This window comes from Cavia porcellus, unplaced genomic scaffold (assembly GCF_034190915.1).
Source record: "Cavia porcellus strain 051 isolate PalLab524CR breed Dunkin Hartley unplaced genomic scaffold, mCavPor4.1 scaffold_4, whole genome shotgun sequence".
Taxonomy (NCBI): domain Eukaryota; kingdom Metazoa; phylum Chordata; class Mammalia; order Rodentia; family Caviidae; genus Cavia; species Cavia porcellus.
This window is the reverse complement of record NW_026947487.1, coordinates 58,306,650-58,325,049: the sequence shown is the minus strand read 5'-3', so window position 1 is coordinate 58,325,049 and position 18,400 is coordinate 58,306,650. Positions and strand designations below refer to the sequence as shown.

Here is an 18,400-nt window from a genome sequence, read left to right as displayed (position 1 = left end):
GTGTATCAATACATTATCAGTTCTATTTTTAACAGATAAATTTTATATAAATATAGATAAATATCACTAGATCATATAATATCTGTGATAATTTCTATAAAACATACTTAATGTATTTCATTTTAATAGTCTCTTTTGTCCAGAGATAGCGTTTCCTCTAAATATGAGAATGTCTATATATAAACTTTCTTTTTATCCTTTTTTACTTTTGTAATTGGTGATATCTCTAGGGTACGAAAAATACAACACTATTCGAGCAGATCCGGCATTATGCTTCTTAGAAAGAGTGGGGAAACCTGATGACAAAGCAGTTGCTGCTGAACAGAGAGCAAATGATTACATGGATGGGTATGTACATTTCATAATCAGGAATTCTCCATGTGTATTGTTCATTCAACATCAGCATATTCCATTGTCAGTGAATTTTATCTTTATATGATATAGAAGAGAATTAGAATTTATAAAAACTGAAAGAACTAACAATATGCTAAGAAGTTAGTCCTTGTCCATTCAGATCATGATCTAGAAACAGATTCAATCACCCTTATAGTTTTTGTCAGGGGGAGGAGATTAAACCCAGATCCTTGTACATGTTCAGCATATGCTTTACCACTAAGGTATATCCCCAGTCCATTCCTGAGTTCTTTGGCTTTTCACTGCACATGTATGTTGTGATCATAAAATTCTAGAGGCAAGGAATGTGGGATAGATCGTGGCAAAAATAATACAACTGAGGAAAAATAAAAGTGTTCATTACCTGTAATCAAGCTTTAAATAATCTCTTTCTTTACTGAAAGAGAAATGCAGGAGACATTTTGAAGTTAATAATAGTATGTTTTAAATTTGAGTTTGGGCATAAGAATAAATTACAACTCACTTTCTTCCTTTTTTCTTACTTACCGTATGGTATCCTTTAATTTGGCTATGACTTGGGTTTTTTCTACAGAAGATGTTTCAGGTTGATGTATAAAACAAAACTAGACAATTCTTCCAGTGAGATTTCATTTATTTGATCTATCAAGAGAATTCATAAGTCAATAACAATAACTATAGCATTTGACATTTTGACAGGGATGTGGAAGACCCAGAGTACAAACCTGCCCCAGCCATCTTTAAAGATGATATAGAGGTATGCTTCGGATCATATTTTAAAATTTTCAATTTTAGATATCTTTGGTTTCTTTTGTTTGTTTCTCTTTGGCATATTTTTCTTTATGTTTTCAGTTTATATAATTCTTTGATTCCTGAGATTAGCTAAGTGAGCAGATTGTTAACAAGCATTACAAATAGTCATTTGGGATTTACTTATTTTCCTGTTCTAGACAAGCTGAAGGCTATTCTGGACATCTGATGTAATTCCCACATGCTATACTTACCTCTTAGAGCTAAGGAACACTATCCAAGGGAAAGATCCCAAAGCAGAATAAGAAATGGATACTAAAGGGCACACAGAAAGAGGTAGAAATTATATCTTCATAAAGGAACTTGAAATAGAAGTTAAAGCTTAGAGAAGTTCTGAGCTGCATAGTTAAAAAGACTGTACGTATAGAATGTCAAAAGAAGAAAGATGAAAATAAATTGTGGAGTAAAGGTTGTTGACAGAGATGAGAAATGTTTGTAATATTTAAAAGAGTATGGTGAAAGACTAAATGATGCTTCGGTTGTCAGGTAGGGTTTGCTACTCTCAGTGGCTAAAAGCCTTGGATGTAAGGACAGGAGAAAAGAGTTACGCTAGTATTGTGGTGGGTTTACAAATGAGACTTAGATTAAACAGACCAAATTGAATAGTAATCAATTAATATTTATTAATAATCGAGCTCGATGGCCAGCAGCAGCATCCACTAACAATGGGTACACTCCAACCAACTGACCCCAAAGTGAAGCTTGCATTGCTGTTTAAAGCTTTGTAGCTTTGTGGAGGGTGGCCGGGGGGTGGGGTGGGGGTGTCTGCTGATAAAATTTCACAAGAAACAAGTGGCCATTTATTTTATTTTATTGTTTTCAGTTTGTCCCTCTGGAACATGTTTACCTCAGTTTCCATGGCAGTTTTCAGTACAGTTGTTTCTTGTTATACTCAAAGACATACTTGTAATATGATCTAGTTTCGACAAGAAATCCCTGACCGCAAAGTTTAGTCACAGTTCAACATGGCGGCAATTATGCTAAGCAGATCAGTTGTATAGTGCTATGAAACTTAACCTATAATGTTGTATGTTTATGAGAACTGAAATACTGTATAGATTCTGAACTCTCAAAAACCAGAGCTTTCTAAATGCAATAAATCAAGAAACAAGAAGAAAATTTTATCTCAGCATAAGATTCTAACAAAGAAAACAAGAGGTTTTCCAGAGATTTATAACTATAGGACTGCCTTCTCAAGTTTAGGGTTGAATTATTTAAACTTTATAGACATTATACAGGAACCCTCAAGCCAAAAACTAGTAAGTAGAACGAGATCTTTGGTATTATTCCTCAGGTACCTGGTAAATAAAAAGAGGATAAAAAGAACTCTGGAAGAATAGCTTAAAGATGAAGTCCTCTATGAAATGAAGTAAATATCTAAATTTGTTAAATGTATGAGGAAAAATTTACCATGAGCATATAAAAAGAATAAGGTTAGACCCCTGAGAATTTCTGATAGTAAAATAAAAAATAGAGAATTTCTGATAGTAAAATAGAAATAGAAAATAAAGTGGCCAATATAATCATTGATTTTTTTTTTTTTTTTTTTTCTCCTTCTTGAGACACAGTCTCCCTATTGTAATTCAGGCTGTTCTTGAACATACTATGTAGCCCAGGATGGCCTATAACTCAAGATGATCCTCCTGCCTCGCCCAAGTGCTGGAATTACAGGAATGTACTACCACACCAGGTTTAGTCATTGATATTTAAAAATCAAATATGTTAAGCATTTTGGGGGACTGAAATGACCATAGTATGTTATATGCACATATGAATCTATCACACTGAAATCCATTAATCTGTATTAGCCAATTTAAAAAAGGAATAAAAATAATTCTTCTGAACAAATATCTTAAATACAACCTATGTGAGAAGAAATGCAAAAAAAAATACAAGGAAATTATTGAAAGTCCAGCATAATAGATCAGTCTGAACCAGTTAAAGAAGAGACACTATATAATAATTTGAACAAAGAAAGTTTAATGTAAAGAATTATTAGTTATAAAAGATGAATTATAGTAATGAGAGACTGACTAGCAAAAAGTTATCCGAACTCTGCATAATATAGGAACATAGGTGTAAAGAAGATCTTCACTCCTAGGGCTCAGATAACAGCACCCAAGGAACCCCGTCCCCACAAGGGCTGAGATCTGGCCTTGCCGGGAGACTGGCTTTGCCTCACAGCAACAAAAAGTTGCTGTGCTGCTGTGTGTGGGTACAGAGACTTTTGGGAAAAGCTGCCTCCCACTGGGCATTAAAGAAGTTGCTTAAAGAAAGAAAGATGCTAAGTGGATCCTGGATCAAAAAAAAGTTCACCTTCTGAAGAATTAGGATAATTCTAACTTCTAAAAGTTCTAAAAACAACAATAGAAAGCAGTAATAATCATTGAAATAATCAGCAAAGTTATGAATAATACAATGGAAATAACAATAGAATACCTAACTGGATGTCTGTTGACAGATAATTTGCAATACAAACAGTTTAAGGCTGAAAAAGAAAAGATTTACAGTTCACCAAATAAGAGAATGAATAAATTATCTGAGAAGGGGGTGTTCTGTGTAGACAGAAAAAAATAGTTCAGCAATAAAATCTATGACCTACTACCCACAGTATAAATTTTAAAAAGCTGGCTTAAAAGTAATGGTAGAAAATAAAATTAGTAGTGATTGTTCTAAAGATGTAGGGCTGGGGATTTAGCTCAGTGGCACAGCACCGGCCTGGCAAGCATAAGTTCCTGACTTTGATTCCTGTTACCAATAAAAATAAAGTGTAAGAAGTAATACAAAGATATGAGTGAGAATTGAATATGTGGCATTTTATTATTGCCAAATTCTTTAAAATTCTATTACAAGCAACATTCTCTATTACAAAGAAATTTAGCTCTGATTTATTTTAATTGACCCAGTTACCTTGTGACAAATTTGTTTTCCTCCCTTCCTTTCTTTTTTACCTATTTTTTTTTATTTATTTACTTGTTTGTTTGTTTATTTTAGGATGATGTTTCCTCTCCAGGAGATCTTGTTATAGCAGATGGAGGTAAACTGCATTTACTTCTTTAATTTTGTATTATTTCAAGTTCAAATCCTCATAACATTGTGAGATCAATTACCCTTTTATAATGTTCATGTGTGTGAACTTTTTATTGAGTACATTTGTAATCATCGTGGTCTGTACTGGCTGGTTGAGAATTTGCATACTTTGTATAGTGGCTCACTGAACCTCTGTAGAACAGAGTCTTTTTTTTTTTTTTTTTGTCTTTTTCCTTTTTATCGGTACCAGGGATCGAACTCACTACTGCCTGCTTTCAAGGCAGGCGCTTACGCCGCTGAGCTAAATCCCCAACCCCAGAACAGAGTCTTTGATAACTTTGGCTTGGTTATTAAATTTGTGTGATATCATCATTAAATTATTGATGTCTTCTTATGAGCTCTACATATACACTAGGAATCATTCTTTATTACCTTATTTCTACAAAACTTTTCTGAGCAAGATTAGCTTCTACTTCCTTCTGATAGATACTACAATAAAAACTCACTGTTGCTGGAGTATACTTATCCCTGTCTGGCACACAGGAGGCACCTCACTCTCCTAGTTCAATGTGAAAAGAAAGAATTGCTTAACACAAATGAGTACAGTTTGATTATGTTATAAATAGTTGTGATATTATAAGTTGAAAACAGAATTGGATCCTGTACTTTTAGGTAAATAAAAACTTCTAAAGCTACCGTATTGACAGTGAATTTTGAAAATTTTTGTGTCTCCCCAGTGATTTAAAAAATATTTTCATTCTATTTCAGTGAGATGAATTTAATACAGAAAAGTAAAGGGGTTTCAACTTAGCTTTTAATAATTTTTGGTTAAGCCATATGCTATATCTGGAAATCCAAGTATTTCTCTATGCAAATGATACTCTCTTTAAATATATAACATTGTGGCTTTTTATTCGACTGTGTCAGAGTGACTTTGAGCTGCTTAAAGGAAAACTTTTATCATGCAAGATTTGATCTTTTTCCCTCTATCATCAGATTGAAGAAAAAAAATAAAGTAGATAATGTTTTCTACTCTTCTGAACTGTATACAGTATGTTGTTTTTGTATTATTATTGACATGAGTTTCTTTATAGATGGTCAGTTGATGGAGGGTGATAAAATTTATTGGCCTACTCAGTCAGCATTAACCACCCGATTAAGGCGTCTCATTACTGCCTATCAGCGTACTAATAAAAACAGACAAGTCCAGCAGATACAACCAACATTCTCTGTGCCTGCCAGTATAATTCAGCCTCTTTATGAAGAAGCCACCCTTAATCCTAAAATGGCAGCCAAGATAGAAAGACAACAGAGGTAAGTCAGTACCTGAACAAGGTCGGCTTTTACTTCCAGTATGAAGCACAGTATACACATCCCTAAATTTTTATTAAAGCACCAAATTTTTATATATGGTATTTAAATATGTCTATTCACTCTGAGGGCTATCAAGAATAATTATTTTACTGATTGGTCAAAACAGTTTGCCTTGTGTATATATACATATTCTCACAGAATTACACAAAATTGGAGCAAAACTAATTAAGACTATTGGACTTACAGTTACAGGTCATACTCACTTTTGTCATATTTAGGAACTCTGAACTGCTTACAAAATTTAAAGACTAAAGAATTACAAGTTATTGCCAGGGACTTAGCTTAGCGGCATAAGTGCCTGCCTGGCAAGCGTGAGGTCATGAGTTCAATCCCCCAGTACCAAAAAAAATAAGAATTACAAATTCTTAGTGAAACAAATTTAAACTATGTGTAATAAATTCTAGTCTATCTATATGAAGACATTTTTCAAATATAAGAATGTATGGAAGGCAATTCCACCTCCTCTGTAAGAAGATGAACCTTGGAATTACTGATTTTAAAGTGAAAAAATTACAAGAGGCCTTGTTAAGAAGAGAAGCAAACTTGTCTTATCCAAAAACTTCAGCTTAAAACGAATGTATTATATGGGGAGGGAAAAATAGAAATGTTTAGCCATTGTCTGCCCTCCTTGTTAAAGCTGGGTCTTTGGATGATAAATCCTTACAATTCCTTTGTTTATACAACTGAGGATTGAACCCACACCCTTGCAATATATTAGGTAGATGACCTACCCTTGAGCTACATCCCCAGCCCTCATGTTCTTTTCTTTGAGAGTGCATTCTTTGTAGCTAGAATTTAGTTAGTATGAAATTTCACATTATAATTATCCTACCCATAGTTGTCAAACACTACTGCCTCTGTAAATACTTTGTTTTCATTTAACTATTACATAACAGATCATCTGAGAACATAGTTGACTTGAGAAAGCATCAAAAAATTTTTTTTTCTTTGTGAGTTTACCAGGTGATCCTGCCTGCTTGTACTCACCACTGACATGGCTGGCAGTTGGTGTTAGCTGAACTTGGAGCTTAGGTTTTTAGAGAGGTTATTCCAGTTAACAAGGCAGATTCTCCAGGTTTCTCTTGGTTAAAAAGTGGTACAGGGTCAGCTGAAGGAAAAGGAAATAGATTTCACCTTTAGTGGGAAGAGTTGCAAAAAATTTGTGACCATCTGTAATCCACTTTCTATATTTTTTCTCAATCTACTGCATCTAAATTAATCTTCCTAAAAATAATAGTTTCATCCTGACATTCAATTGATTGCTCCTTAATTAGAATATATATAAAATCTTATGTTCTGTAACCTAAATTTAGCATTTTCTTCATGTTGGTTTTAGTCCTCATTTATAATTTTATCTGCTACAGTTCCCTCAGGAAAAATGTCCTACTTAGTCTTGACTCAGTACTCCAGTTTGTGTTCTTATCACCTGAAATACCCTTCTTTACTAGCCTTTACTCCATACTTACCCTGTACTTCATAACTGAGCTTGTGGTCCATCTCCTTTGTTTTTTTCTGAACATGGGAACTCACTGTATTTTCTCCTTTCTCTGAACTCATCTAATACTTAATCTAGTAGATTATTCATTTATCAAAATAAGATGCTATAATTACATTTGTATTTTCCTAGGTCTAAGTTGTGAATTCTATGAATGTAGGATAGGCACTGGGTTATATTTTTTGTGTCCTCTGTGTCTTTCAATGTGTCCTTTCTTTTCTGTTCCTTTTTTATTCCCTAAGATTCATATGATTTCACTAGCTTCCTAGCTATTTTAACATCATTAAACTTTTCTTTTAGATTTTTAAAGACAGGGTCTTGCTATGCAGTACAGCTTGGCCTTGAACTCACTTAGATAGTGCAGGCTGGCCTTATAGTCACAGCGATCTTTGTGCCTCAACCTCCCAAGTGATGGGATTATAGGCACATGCCACCAAGCCTGGCATTAATCTTCGTAACGTAATGTAAAACTATGATAAGACCTGGGTTCAATTCCTAGCGCTGAGAAAACAAGAAGTCTTTCCCATATGCTCTTGTTCTTTTAATTAAAACAACAAGTTAAGCAAGGAAAAATTACAGATCTAAGTTTGAAAGATCTGTAATTTATGATGATAATTCTACCCTCTTAGAATATTGGTAGCTTTTATCTGAAAAGAGAATTTTTAGTAAAGTATTTAGAGATTTTCATTATTTGAGCCTACCTGTGTCTTGCTTTGTACCCAGTATGAGCCATATCCCCTTGTCAATCTGGAAAATACATCATGCTCCAAATGTAGGGTACTTCCTACTTTGCTTATTCTGTGCATTCTGTCTTGTACTTTCTTCCAGTTTTCATCTTATTCCATCTAACCTTGCAAAATGCCACCTTTTCTATGATGCCTTTTTGATTATTGCTCAAGTCTAAACTGATCCTTCCACCTTCCATGCTCTTCTAAAATTCTGTGTTTCAATAGCTTATGCAACCCTAAATACTACTTTATACTATAAATGTGTTTATAGTATTATCAGGGCCATCATATATATTGCTGTATCCTGTACATATTTTTCTCACAGTAATGTACCAAAAAAAAAAAACAATTGTCTAACAAAACAGTGCAGACTAAAAGAAATGTGACTAAATAGACAAGTCAGTGAGTATTTTAAAATGTGTCTATAAGGGAATAATCTTTGATTTAACCCTTTAAAGTATTAGATATTAAAAATATTTTAAATTTGTGTTATGGCATTTTCCGTATAAGAGAGTAGAATTATTTTAGTGACCACTGTGGGGTTTTTTTTCTTTAATATGATTCAAAATAGATGGACAAGAAGAGAAGAAGCTGACTTTTATAGAGTCGTATCTACATTTGGAGTCGTTTTTGACCCTGACAGAGGCCAATTTGATTGGACAAAATTTAGAGCTATGGCCAGGCTACATAAGAAAACTGATGATAGTTTGGAGAAATATTTATACTCATTTATGTCCATGTGTCGGAGAGTTTGTCGTCTTCCTTCCAAAGAAGGTATGTGTAATTTTTTCCCCCTTGATTTGACAGAGAAGAGAAAAAAATGCTAATATTTAGAAATTCTGATTGTATTACATAAATTATGCTTAATCTAACTTTAATGTTTTATTCTTACTACTGAAATGAAATCTAAGAGAATAAAGAAACATACCAAGTTTTAAAAGAATAGTTGATTTTTTGATGATGGACTTACGATTAGAAAATAAAATACCGTTTTTGGTAAATAGAACTGTCTAACTTTCCTCATTGCTAAGACAGTATACTTGACACCTGCAATGAAAAGGGGGAGAGGTTTTTTGGCTCCTGTTTTCAGTCCATGATTGACAGACTCGATGGAAGGAAGGAAGGAAGGAAAGATGGAAAGAAGGAAGGAAGGAAGGAAGGAAGGAAGGGAGGAATTCCAGAGGAAAGTTGCCCCTGTCATGGTCCCCAAGAAGCAGAGGGGAAAGGAAAGGAGAAGAAACTGCCATCTTGGTTCTATGTTTTCTGCACAAAATACATAAGGAAGACATAGAAACCATCCTTGCTACAGAGTAGAAATTGCCATAACCCCAGGCTGAGACAAGATCTGGAACAGAATCTGCCAGTGATGAGTCAGTACCGGAACTTGGGAAGCAAGATTCCACACAAACAGTCATACAAAAAACCCACCTAGGGGCAAATGAAGCAAAACACTGAAAAGACATGGCAGGTTGTGTCCACTGGGGTCTTTAGCAGGTTACAGGATTACTAGAGTTACTATCTGGGAATCCAGGCATATTCTCTTCATCATCATAAAACCAAATGTGTACAAGAGCCGAATTTCAAATACCTACATAGTTTAGGGGAAGCCAAGATTGAAATTTTGTCTCGGTAAATGCATTAGCTGGAAAAAATTCAATTTTAAGATGAAACTATCTCAGGAACTCTCCTACACTGTTGGTGGGAGTGTAGACTGGTACAACCTTTGTGGAGGTCAGTCTGGAGATTTCTCAAAAAGCTGGGATTGGAAGTCCCATTTGTTCCAGCTATTCCACTACTAGACCTCTTTCCAGAAGAACTGAAAGCATCATACCAAAGTGATATATGCGCACCTATGTTTATAGCAGCACAATTTGCTAGATCATGAAAAAAACCCAAATGTCCATCAACCGAGGAATGGATAAAAAAGCCATGGTACTTCTATATAATGGAGTACTACTCAGCTATAAAGAAGGATCACATTGAGGTATTTATCAATAAATGGGCGCAGCTTGAAACCATACTCATAAGTGAAATAAATCAAACTCGCAACTGTGAACTCCGAATAGTTTCCCTAGTGTAGGAAATGAATCAAATATATAAAAGTACGTGATAACCATGATTCCCCATTATATGGCCCTGAAGCCTTATAAAATTGTCACTCATTACTTGGAATGGCTTTATTCTGGGCTGTTTGATATCGTGGCCAGTGATGCAATGAATAGCCACTTTGAAGAAAACAAGACATAATAACAGCTAGTGCTGATTTAATAACATCTTGTCTTAAAGCCATACCAAACTATAGTTCTTCTGTCTCCATTGATTTTATTATGTTGTAACTTGCTGGAATTTATCGTATGTGGTAGTATAAACAAAAATTGTTATAGGCAGAGATAATATTGAAACCATTGATCATTTTTTTCTGTTAGCTGGTTCTAAATACTCTACAATGCTTTCATCCACTTGAATGGTGTTACACAGTCTTGATATATCTGATGCTATAGCATATGAAGTTATATTCAAATATTTGAAAGAAAAAGACACTATGGTAACTACTATTAAGTCGGGTTATTTGGTGGTGAAGCACTAGGTGGCTGAAAGTGTTATGCTTTAACCTGTATTGTTATGTTGTTATGCCCCCTTTTATCTCATTCTCTCCCTTATTCATTAAAAAATCATTTAATTTAAAAAAAATATATCAACCAGAAGGATTGAAAAACATCACAAAAAAGTGACATATGTGAAACCATAAGGTTCAAAATATACAATAGTCACTATGAAATGGAAGGAAACTGTTCAATAAAAAGTAGAAACTAAGATAGGGGAAAAGAGAAAGGATAGAAGGGAAAAGAAAAAAATGCAAGTTAGTTATACCATTAGTGTCACTTAGTTCACTGAATAGGAAAGGTTGTGCTAATATTGATTGAAGAAATTTTTATGCCCATATTTTGTACTTGAGTGACTAAAGATAATGTTGTATAATATATCAACAATTGTTACTTTTTATATTTTGTTGTGAAAATTTGTTTTACCTTTTCTTCTTAATATTAACAAATAAAGTAATAAATTTTTAAAAAAAGATGAAACTATCTTGAACATTCAAGAAAACACATAAACATCAACTTTGTAAAAGAAGAATAAAGAGGAAGATGGTAATAAAATGGACATGGAAGTTAAAAGACATGGAATTAGTTATGTCACAAGCAAATGAGTGGAACAAAGGCAGTCTGAGCTCTGAAGAACAACAGCAGTGATATTATAAATGCTATTGTGGTATTAACAGTGTCACCATCTGAAAGGATGACTTTTCAGTGTTTCAAAGGGTAACTGCAGTTTGGTTTGACATATGTATGTTTCTATCGCTAAAAATGTTTGGACTTATAGGGGGTGGGAAGGAGAGGTTTATTTTACCCCAAGATTTTAGTGCATGTTCTCAAAGGAAGGAACAAGGTGTTGTGAAAAAGTCTGGACAGCATGGTGGACAGGGAATAGAGAAGGAAGAGAGGAGCCAGTGTGGCAGATACAGCCTTCCAGGTCACCTGCCAGCTACCACCATGTCAGCTGTATTATTTGCATGATTTAGTCACATTCCAAATGCCTCGCCTATGAGGCCTTTGGGGGACATTCTTGATCCCCACCACACAAGAACTAACCTACATTTTGAGTCCCCTTTATAGTACCTATACTAAAAGAATTATTCACCTGATAAATTTTTCAAGGAATGAGGCCCCTTAAAAACTTCATTATATAAGGCTTGTACTCAGGGCTATCTTCAAAAACACACAGCTAAAAAGTTAAGGAAACTTTTTGATACAGGATGAATTTCCTCATTTTCAGACCCCAAAGAAATAACTCATTTTTTCAGCAGTTTGCAGGGTGAGTGTGTTCTAAGCAGTTGTCTGTGCTTTATTTGGAGGAGTGGGGAAGGTCCTGTTTTGTTTTTTTAAACTATTTGCAATTCTGGACGTTGAACCCAGAGTCTTACTCTTTCTGTCTCTAGATGGGGACCAAACACAGTGCATGCAAGGCAAGAGCTCCACTATTGAGTCACATCCCCAGCACTCCATTCTTTATTTAATATGTCATGGGTGGCACACCTGGGATGCTGAGGCAAGAGAATCACACATTTGAGCCCAATCTGGGCATCATAGCAAGATGTAGTCTATAAAAACAGGTACTATGGGGTTGTAGCTCAGTGTGAAGGCCCTGGATTCAATCACCAGTACCATCACCCCCCCCCAATCTAATTGCTAAAATCAGTGGCCTTCTATTCCTATTTCATGTAAAAGCATAAATAGTTCATATAAAGGCCTTTAGTTTCACTTGTGTTTCTGTTTTAATTGTATTTACTAACATATTTTTGTCAGTCTGCTGAGTAGAGTAGCTAATCACATTTGATTTCCCAAATCCCAAGTGTCCCTGATTTATTTTCTTAATTCCTATCAACAATATAGTGGTAATATGACTTTTGAATCTAGTTTTAAAAGAGAAGGGGAAAGGCTAATTCAAAATCATTAAAAAGGAAAGGCTTCCTTTTTAAAGAGATGAGTGAAGTTTTGTTTAGAGTTTCCCAGATTTCCTCAGCTCATGGTGCCCTTAATGTCTTGATGATTTTTTTCATGGCAAACAAAGCTAAAAGTAATTCTGAACAGTTGTTTAATGAACAGTTAACTCCAAACAATTCCCAGTAAGTGTTTATGTCCTAGTCAAGCAGTTATCTGAAAACTTAATAAATAATAGAATAGTTTTCTTTTTTGAATAACCACAGCTATATGCTAATGAAATGTGTGCACCCATATTACAATGTAAAAATTTTCAAGTCTTGCAGTTAGTCCATAATAGTCTGGATATCTCCACTCTGTTTCTTATGTTTCCTGTTCCATATTGAATTTTGCAGTTCTTCATTTTTGTTTCGTTTTGAATTAGTTTTAGGAAAACTTGGAAAAAACATACAGGGAGAGTGTCCATCTAAGTGTCTCTCCAAATGTTAAAATCTTACATGACTATAATTATCATACCAGGAAATAAATTTAATATAATGCCACTAACTAAATACAGTCATCCCTTTGTATCTGTCAGGGATTGATTCTGGAACCACTGAGAATGCCAAAATCTGATAATGCTCAGAAATTCACGTAAAAATGGGTAGTATTTACATATCTCCTATGCACATCCTCACATAGGTTTTAATTCATCTCCAGATTATTTATAATACCTAATACAGTGTAAGTATTATGTAAATAGTTGCTGTTCTGTATTGTGTAGGAAGTAACGCAAGGGAAAAATCCATACATGCTCAGTACAAACACAATTTTTGCCCCAAGTATTTTCAATCCATTATTGGTTGAGTCCATGAATCAGAATATGTGTAGCACAAAACAGACAAAATCTCCCCTTCCTCTAGTCTCATTTGTTAAAATCAAGTATTTATCATGTTTTCTGTAATTTCAAACCAAAAAATACTTGAATTCACAAATACAGAACCCCTGTATACAGAGCGTAGACTGTGCCTATTTAAATTTTACTCATTTTTCCACTCATACACACTTACTCTAGGATCCCATCTTGGTGTTTGTTTTTTTCTCCTGAACCTCCTACAGTCTATACGAGGTTTTCAGCTGTTCCTTATTTTAAATATCCTTAATATCTTTGAAAAATATTTATCAATTAATTTTCTGTATATCCTTTAGTTTGGATTTTCTTGTGTTTTCACATGATTAGGGTTAGATTATGCTCTTTTATGAAGAGTACCGCAGAAAAGATACTGTATTTTCCCAGAATGTATTATTATAACGGAGTTCATGGTGTGTTTTATTACTGAGTTATTGATTGATTTTAATTACTTGGTCAAGGTAGTTTATGGTGCATTTTTCCATTGTCTTTCCCTTATAGTTAACTAATTTGAGAAGTGTCACAAATCTTACTTAAATTTTAACATTGCTTTTAATATTTGAGGTACAAATCTGTCAGTTTTTCTGTGGAATTTTGCTTCAAAACTTAACTGTCTCTTCCTTACCACTTGATTCATATTAATATGATTTATGCATATTTATTTTATTTTGTAGGTTATAACCCAATATTGTGGTACCTCAGTTTAAGAACTTAATTTGTTTTACAATGTGGGGGAAGATGGCTGTGTTTTTGTTTGTTTGAGAAAGATGGCCATGTTTGTCTCTTGTTACCCAATGCAGTTTTTGAATAGAAGCAAAATTTGGCAGACACTTTTGTTTGTGAACCAAATTATTTGCTAACAGAAGTGTTGATGAACCCAAAGTATTTCTGTACTACTTTTTTCCTCAGGGTGGTCCAGATTTGGCCATTAGGAGCTCCATGTGTTGGTTCCTACATTGTTTTCACAAACCCTTAATTTTGTAAAACCTCATCAAAAGGAATGTAATGTATCCCAATGTTGTTGAAACTGCCTCAGGCTGATAGTTTGTGTGGTATTTGGTAGATGCACTCAGTGTCATTGTTGCCTCCATGACACTGCAGTACCCTACGTTATTGTTTGCAGTTTGACATATGCTAATAACATTTCTTTATGGGTATCATTTAATAATTCTTACTCATTTACAGATGAATTTACACATGTGTTTTCTCTTTAAGAAAGATGTTAGGGCTGAGATGTAACTTAATGGTAGAATACTTGCATTTGTGAATCCTTGGTTCAATTCCCAGCACTTTCCCCCTTTCCAAAAAGCAGGTATTAGTAAGTCATAGCTCATATTGGATTTCATAAAGTGATTTTGTAGTTATATTAATATAACTAAAATTACCTTATGCTTACCTACTTTTCAAAAGAATAGTGTTTTATGTTTATCTTTAATTTTCTCATTTAAAAATTCTAAGGAGATACAGTTATTGCAGCTATGCTTGTAGAAGTGTACTTCAGAAGTTTCATAATTTGTTCAAAATCTAATAATTTTTGAGGGTAATATTTTTGTCTTTCATTGTAGAATTGGTGGATCCAAGTATTTTTATTCAACCAATTACAGAAGAACGGGCTTCTAGGACTTTGTATCGCATTGAACTTCTAAGGAAAGTACGGGAGCAGGCCCTTCGACATCCACAGTTGTTTGAACGTTTGAAGCTTTGCCATCCAAATCCAGATTTACCAATCTGGTGGGAATGTGGTCCCCATGATAGGGATTTGCTCATTGGCGCTGCTAAACATGGGGTGAGCCGAACAGACTATCACATTCTTCGTGATCCTGAACTCTCATTTATGGCAGCTCAAAGGAACTATAGTCAAAATAAAATGGCTCATTCCCGGACTTCTACCCCACTTTTACAGCAATATCAAGTAGCACTTTCTACATCTCCTCTTACCTCTTTACCTAGACTCCTAGATGCTAAAGGTATTATTCTAGAGGATATGAAAGTTAAAAGTGAAAATCTTAAAGAAGAGCCTCAGTCTTCTGAAGAAGAATCTATGTCTTCTGTGGAAGCCAGGACACTAATAAAGTCTGAGCCTGTAAGTCCAAAGAATGGTGTTTTATCACAGGCTACTGGAGACCAGAAATCTGGTGGAAAAGTTGAAACAGACAGACGCATGGTTGCAGCCAGAACAAAACCCCTAACTCCAAACTCAGCTTCTAAGAAACAGAGAGTCCACAAAAGAGGATCAGAATCTAGTTCTGATTCTGACTCTGATTCTGAGAGATCATCTTGTTCTTCCAGATCATCTTCTTCCTCGTCTTCCTCCTCTTCTTGTTCTCACTCTCGATCAGGCTCTAGTTCTTCTTCATCTTCATCTTGTTCTTCAGCGTCATCTTCATCTTCCTCTTCCTCCTCCTCATCATCATCCTCTTCATCTTCATCAGAAGAAAGTGACAGTGATGAAGAGGAAGTCCAAAAGCGAGGTATATGCATAAAGTAATTTTGTTTTTAAGAAAACCTTTCAAGTGAAAATCAAAAAACTATTCAGATAATTAAAGCATGCTTAAAATTATTAGCCTAAATTTTGTGCATACAGATTTCTTAAAAAGCATTATTGAAAAGGAACCTAGAGTTAATTATACATATTGCCTATTCAGTATTTAAGCTATTTCCACAAGGAGTATTTGGATGAATTAGAAATTATACCCAATATCTTTCTTTGTTTTATTAATTTATTTGGTACCAGAAATCGAACTCAGGACTTCACTCTTACCAGGCAGGCGCTGGGCCACTGAGCCATATCCCTGGCTTTTTTTTTTTTTTGATTGCCTTCAATTTAGTAGTATATGTTCCCTTGGAACAAGTTTTTAGTGAACAAATGAAAGATACTGTTACATAACAGTTGTCAGGAGTCTTTAAATAGAGTATTATAAGTTATACTTGACAACCACCTACTCAGAAGGATGTAGGATAGAATAAAAACTACAATTTGTTAATAGATTTATGTCAGGTGGTTCTTTCCTGCAAGAAAAGTCCACTAGTTCAGTTGTAAGGAAATGCATGAACATTAACATGTGCAAGAACTACTCTGGCTTACAGGACCATATACCCCACAGGAGTCAGAATCTCTTGTGACAACTTCATAGGCATAACATTCAGGGCTACCACATGGACATGCCCAGTTCTAAACCATTAAGACATTATGGCATCTATATCAAGTATTTATATTGCTCCCAGTCCAGCTGAAGTCTATGAGTCAGGAATCATCTAAAAATAGTGATTATTTTATGGTACTCTGGATGAATTTTCCTCCATTTTAACTTTTTTATTTCTACCATTGATTTGCAAATATTTCTGAATGATTATATAAGGTTTTTAAATACATATTTAAATTTGTTTGATTCCATTTGTGAAAAATGTTTATAATTGTTCATAGCAGAAGGTACCCCTCATGTGAAAGCCTATGATGAAGAAAGCATTGCATCACTGAGCACCACCCAGGATGAGACCCAGGACAGTTTTCAAATAAACAATGGGACACCAGAGTCTGCTTATGTGTTACAAGGTGGATATATGCTGGCAGCCTCCTATTGGCCAAAGGTAAAGGAAGAATTTATTGTTGATACAGGTAATTTTTTAGTATATTGTGTTGATGGTAGGTATTCTGATGATGGGGAAAAAAATAGGTCAGTATAAAATGTAGGGTGATAGTCTGATACTAGCATCAAAATATAAATTACACTATCCATTATATTAGTTCTACTTAAAATGTTATGCTTTACAACATAACTTGAATAAAAATTCTTCAATAAAATAGTACTTTAATTTAAAAACTTTAATAAAAGACAACGGAGGGGCTATGGATTTAGCTCAGTGGCATAAGCACCTGCCTTGCAAGCAGGTGGTCGTGAGTTTGATCCCCAGTACCGATAAAAAAAAATTTTTTTTTTTAAATTTAAAAAAAGACAATGGAGTACTACATTCAATTTAAATAAGTTCATCTTTTAGAAATAGGTGCTTTTGGGGGCTGGGGATTTAGCTCAGTGGCATAAGCGCCTGCCTTGCAAGTCAGGCAGTCGTGAGTTCAATCCCTGGTACCGATAAAAAGGAAAAAAAAGACAAAAAAAAAAGAAATAGGTGCTTTTAACTAAGTCTCTTTGAATAAATTTATTGTAGGCAGTTATGAACTACAAAAAATGTTCATTTAAACACGAATACATTCAGTTACAAAAAGCAGCTAAGATTAGATTACTACAATTATGTTATTCTTTCTTTGACTAGACTAGTACAAAAATACTTCCCTTTAGGAAGGTTCTCTACTTTTTGATACACTTTTTTTAAAATTAGAAAAGGTTTATTGGGAAATAAGAATAGCTCCTGAGAAACAGGAGAGATCCTGAATGGGTTGCCTCCTTGATATATTTATAACTTCATATGTTTTTTTTAAAATAATAAGAAACCTGTGTTATTTTGGTAATATAAAAACAATAGAAGACATAATATTCTCAAACTTCACTAAAGAGAATTTATACTTAAATTATTTTGTAGAATAATGTGGGTGAGAATATGTATGCATACCCCATGTATATATGTAGTACCAGGTTTAAGTCATCAAAGTTCTTTGGCCATTTCCAAAGTTCTGGCCTGATTATTAAAATTACACTGTGATGTTGCATGCTTTTCTAGGATCGGGTGATGATCAACCGCCTGGACAGTATTTGTCAAACAGTTCTGAAAGGGAAGTGGCCTTCAGCCAGAAGAAGTTATGATGCTAATACAGTGGCTTCTTTCTATACCACAAAACTACTGGACAGCCCTGGAGTCTCTACAGAATACAGTGAGCCCAGTGTTCCCACGCCTCCAGGTGCTGGTGTCAAAGAAGAACATGATCAGTCAACACAGATGTCAAAGGTGAAGAAGCATGTACGAGAAAAGGAGTTTACAGTGAAAATCAAAGACGTATGTGTATTTTTATTGCCCTAGGGCCTGATTGCGTTTGCGGTGTGCAGCATGCTTTTCCTGCAAACGGCTGCCTGCTCTTACTCTTCCTTCCTTCACATATTTGTCTCCTTAGTATTTGGATTGTTTTCTTTTTTTGATATCCAGGTTATTAAACTTGAATAGTCTACTAGAGGGATCATCATGCAGTGTGTTTCTTTCCTCATACTTCTGAAAATAGTTCTTCTGCTGACCAAGATGCTTTCATAAACAGTGT

General features: G+C 34.5%; 1 protein-coding gene across 21 annotated transcripts in view; it reads left to right on the top strand.

Moving 5' to 3' along the window:
* The window catches only part of Chd9 (chromodomain helicase DNA binding protein 9), a 243,065-nt gene that overhangs the window by 206,456 nt on the left and 18,209 nt on the right, over positions 1 to 18,400 (top strand). For 17 of the 21 annotated variants that reach the window (XM_063247111.1, XM_063247105.1, XM_063247114.1 and 14 more), the window contains 8 exons: positions 231 to 348; positions 1,072 to 1,129; positions 4,177 to 4,219; positions 5,307 to 5,526; positions 8,381 to 8,583; positions 14,763 to 15,668; positions 16,622 to 16,785; positions 17,872 to 18,144. In XM_063247111.1, the coding sequence (XP_063103181.1) occupies positions 231 to 348; positions 1,072 to 1,129; positions 4,177 to 4,219; positions 5,307 to 5,526; positions 8,381 to 8,583; positions 14,763 to 15,668; positions 16,622 to 16,785; positions 17,872 to 18,144 (1,985 nt within the window). The remainder of the gene's footprint in view (positions 1 to 230; positions 349 to 1,071; positions 1,130 to 4,176; positions 4,220 to 5,306; positions 5,527 to 8,380; positions 8,584 to 14,762; positions 15,669 to 16,621; positions 16,786 to 17,871; positions 18,145 to 18,400) is intronic. The other 4 variants (XM_063247117.1, XM_063247122.1, XM_063247118.1 and 1 more) reach the window with 3 other exon arrangements.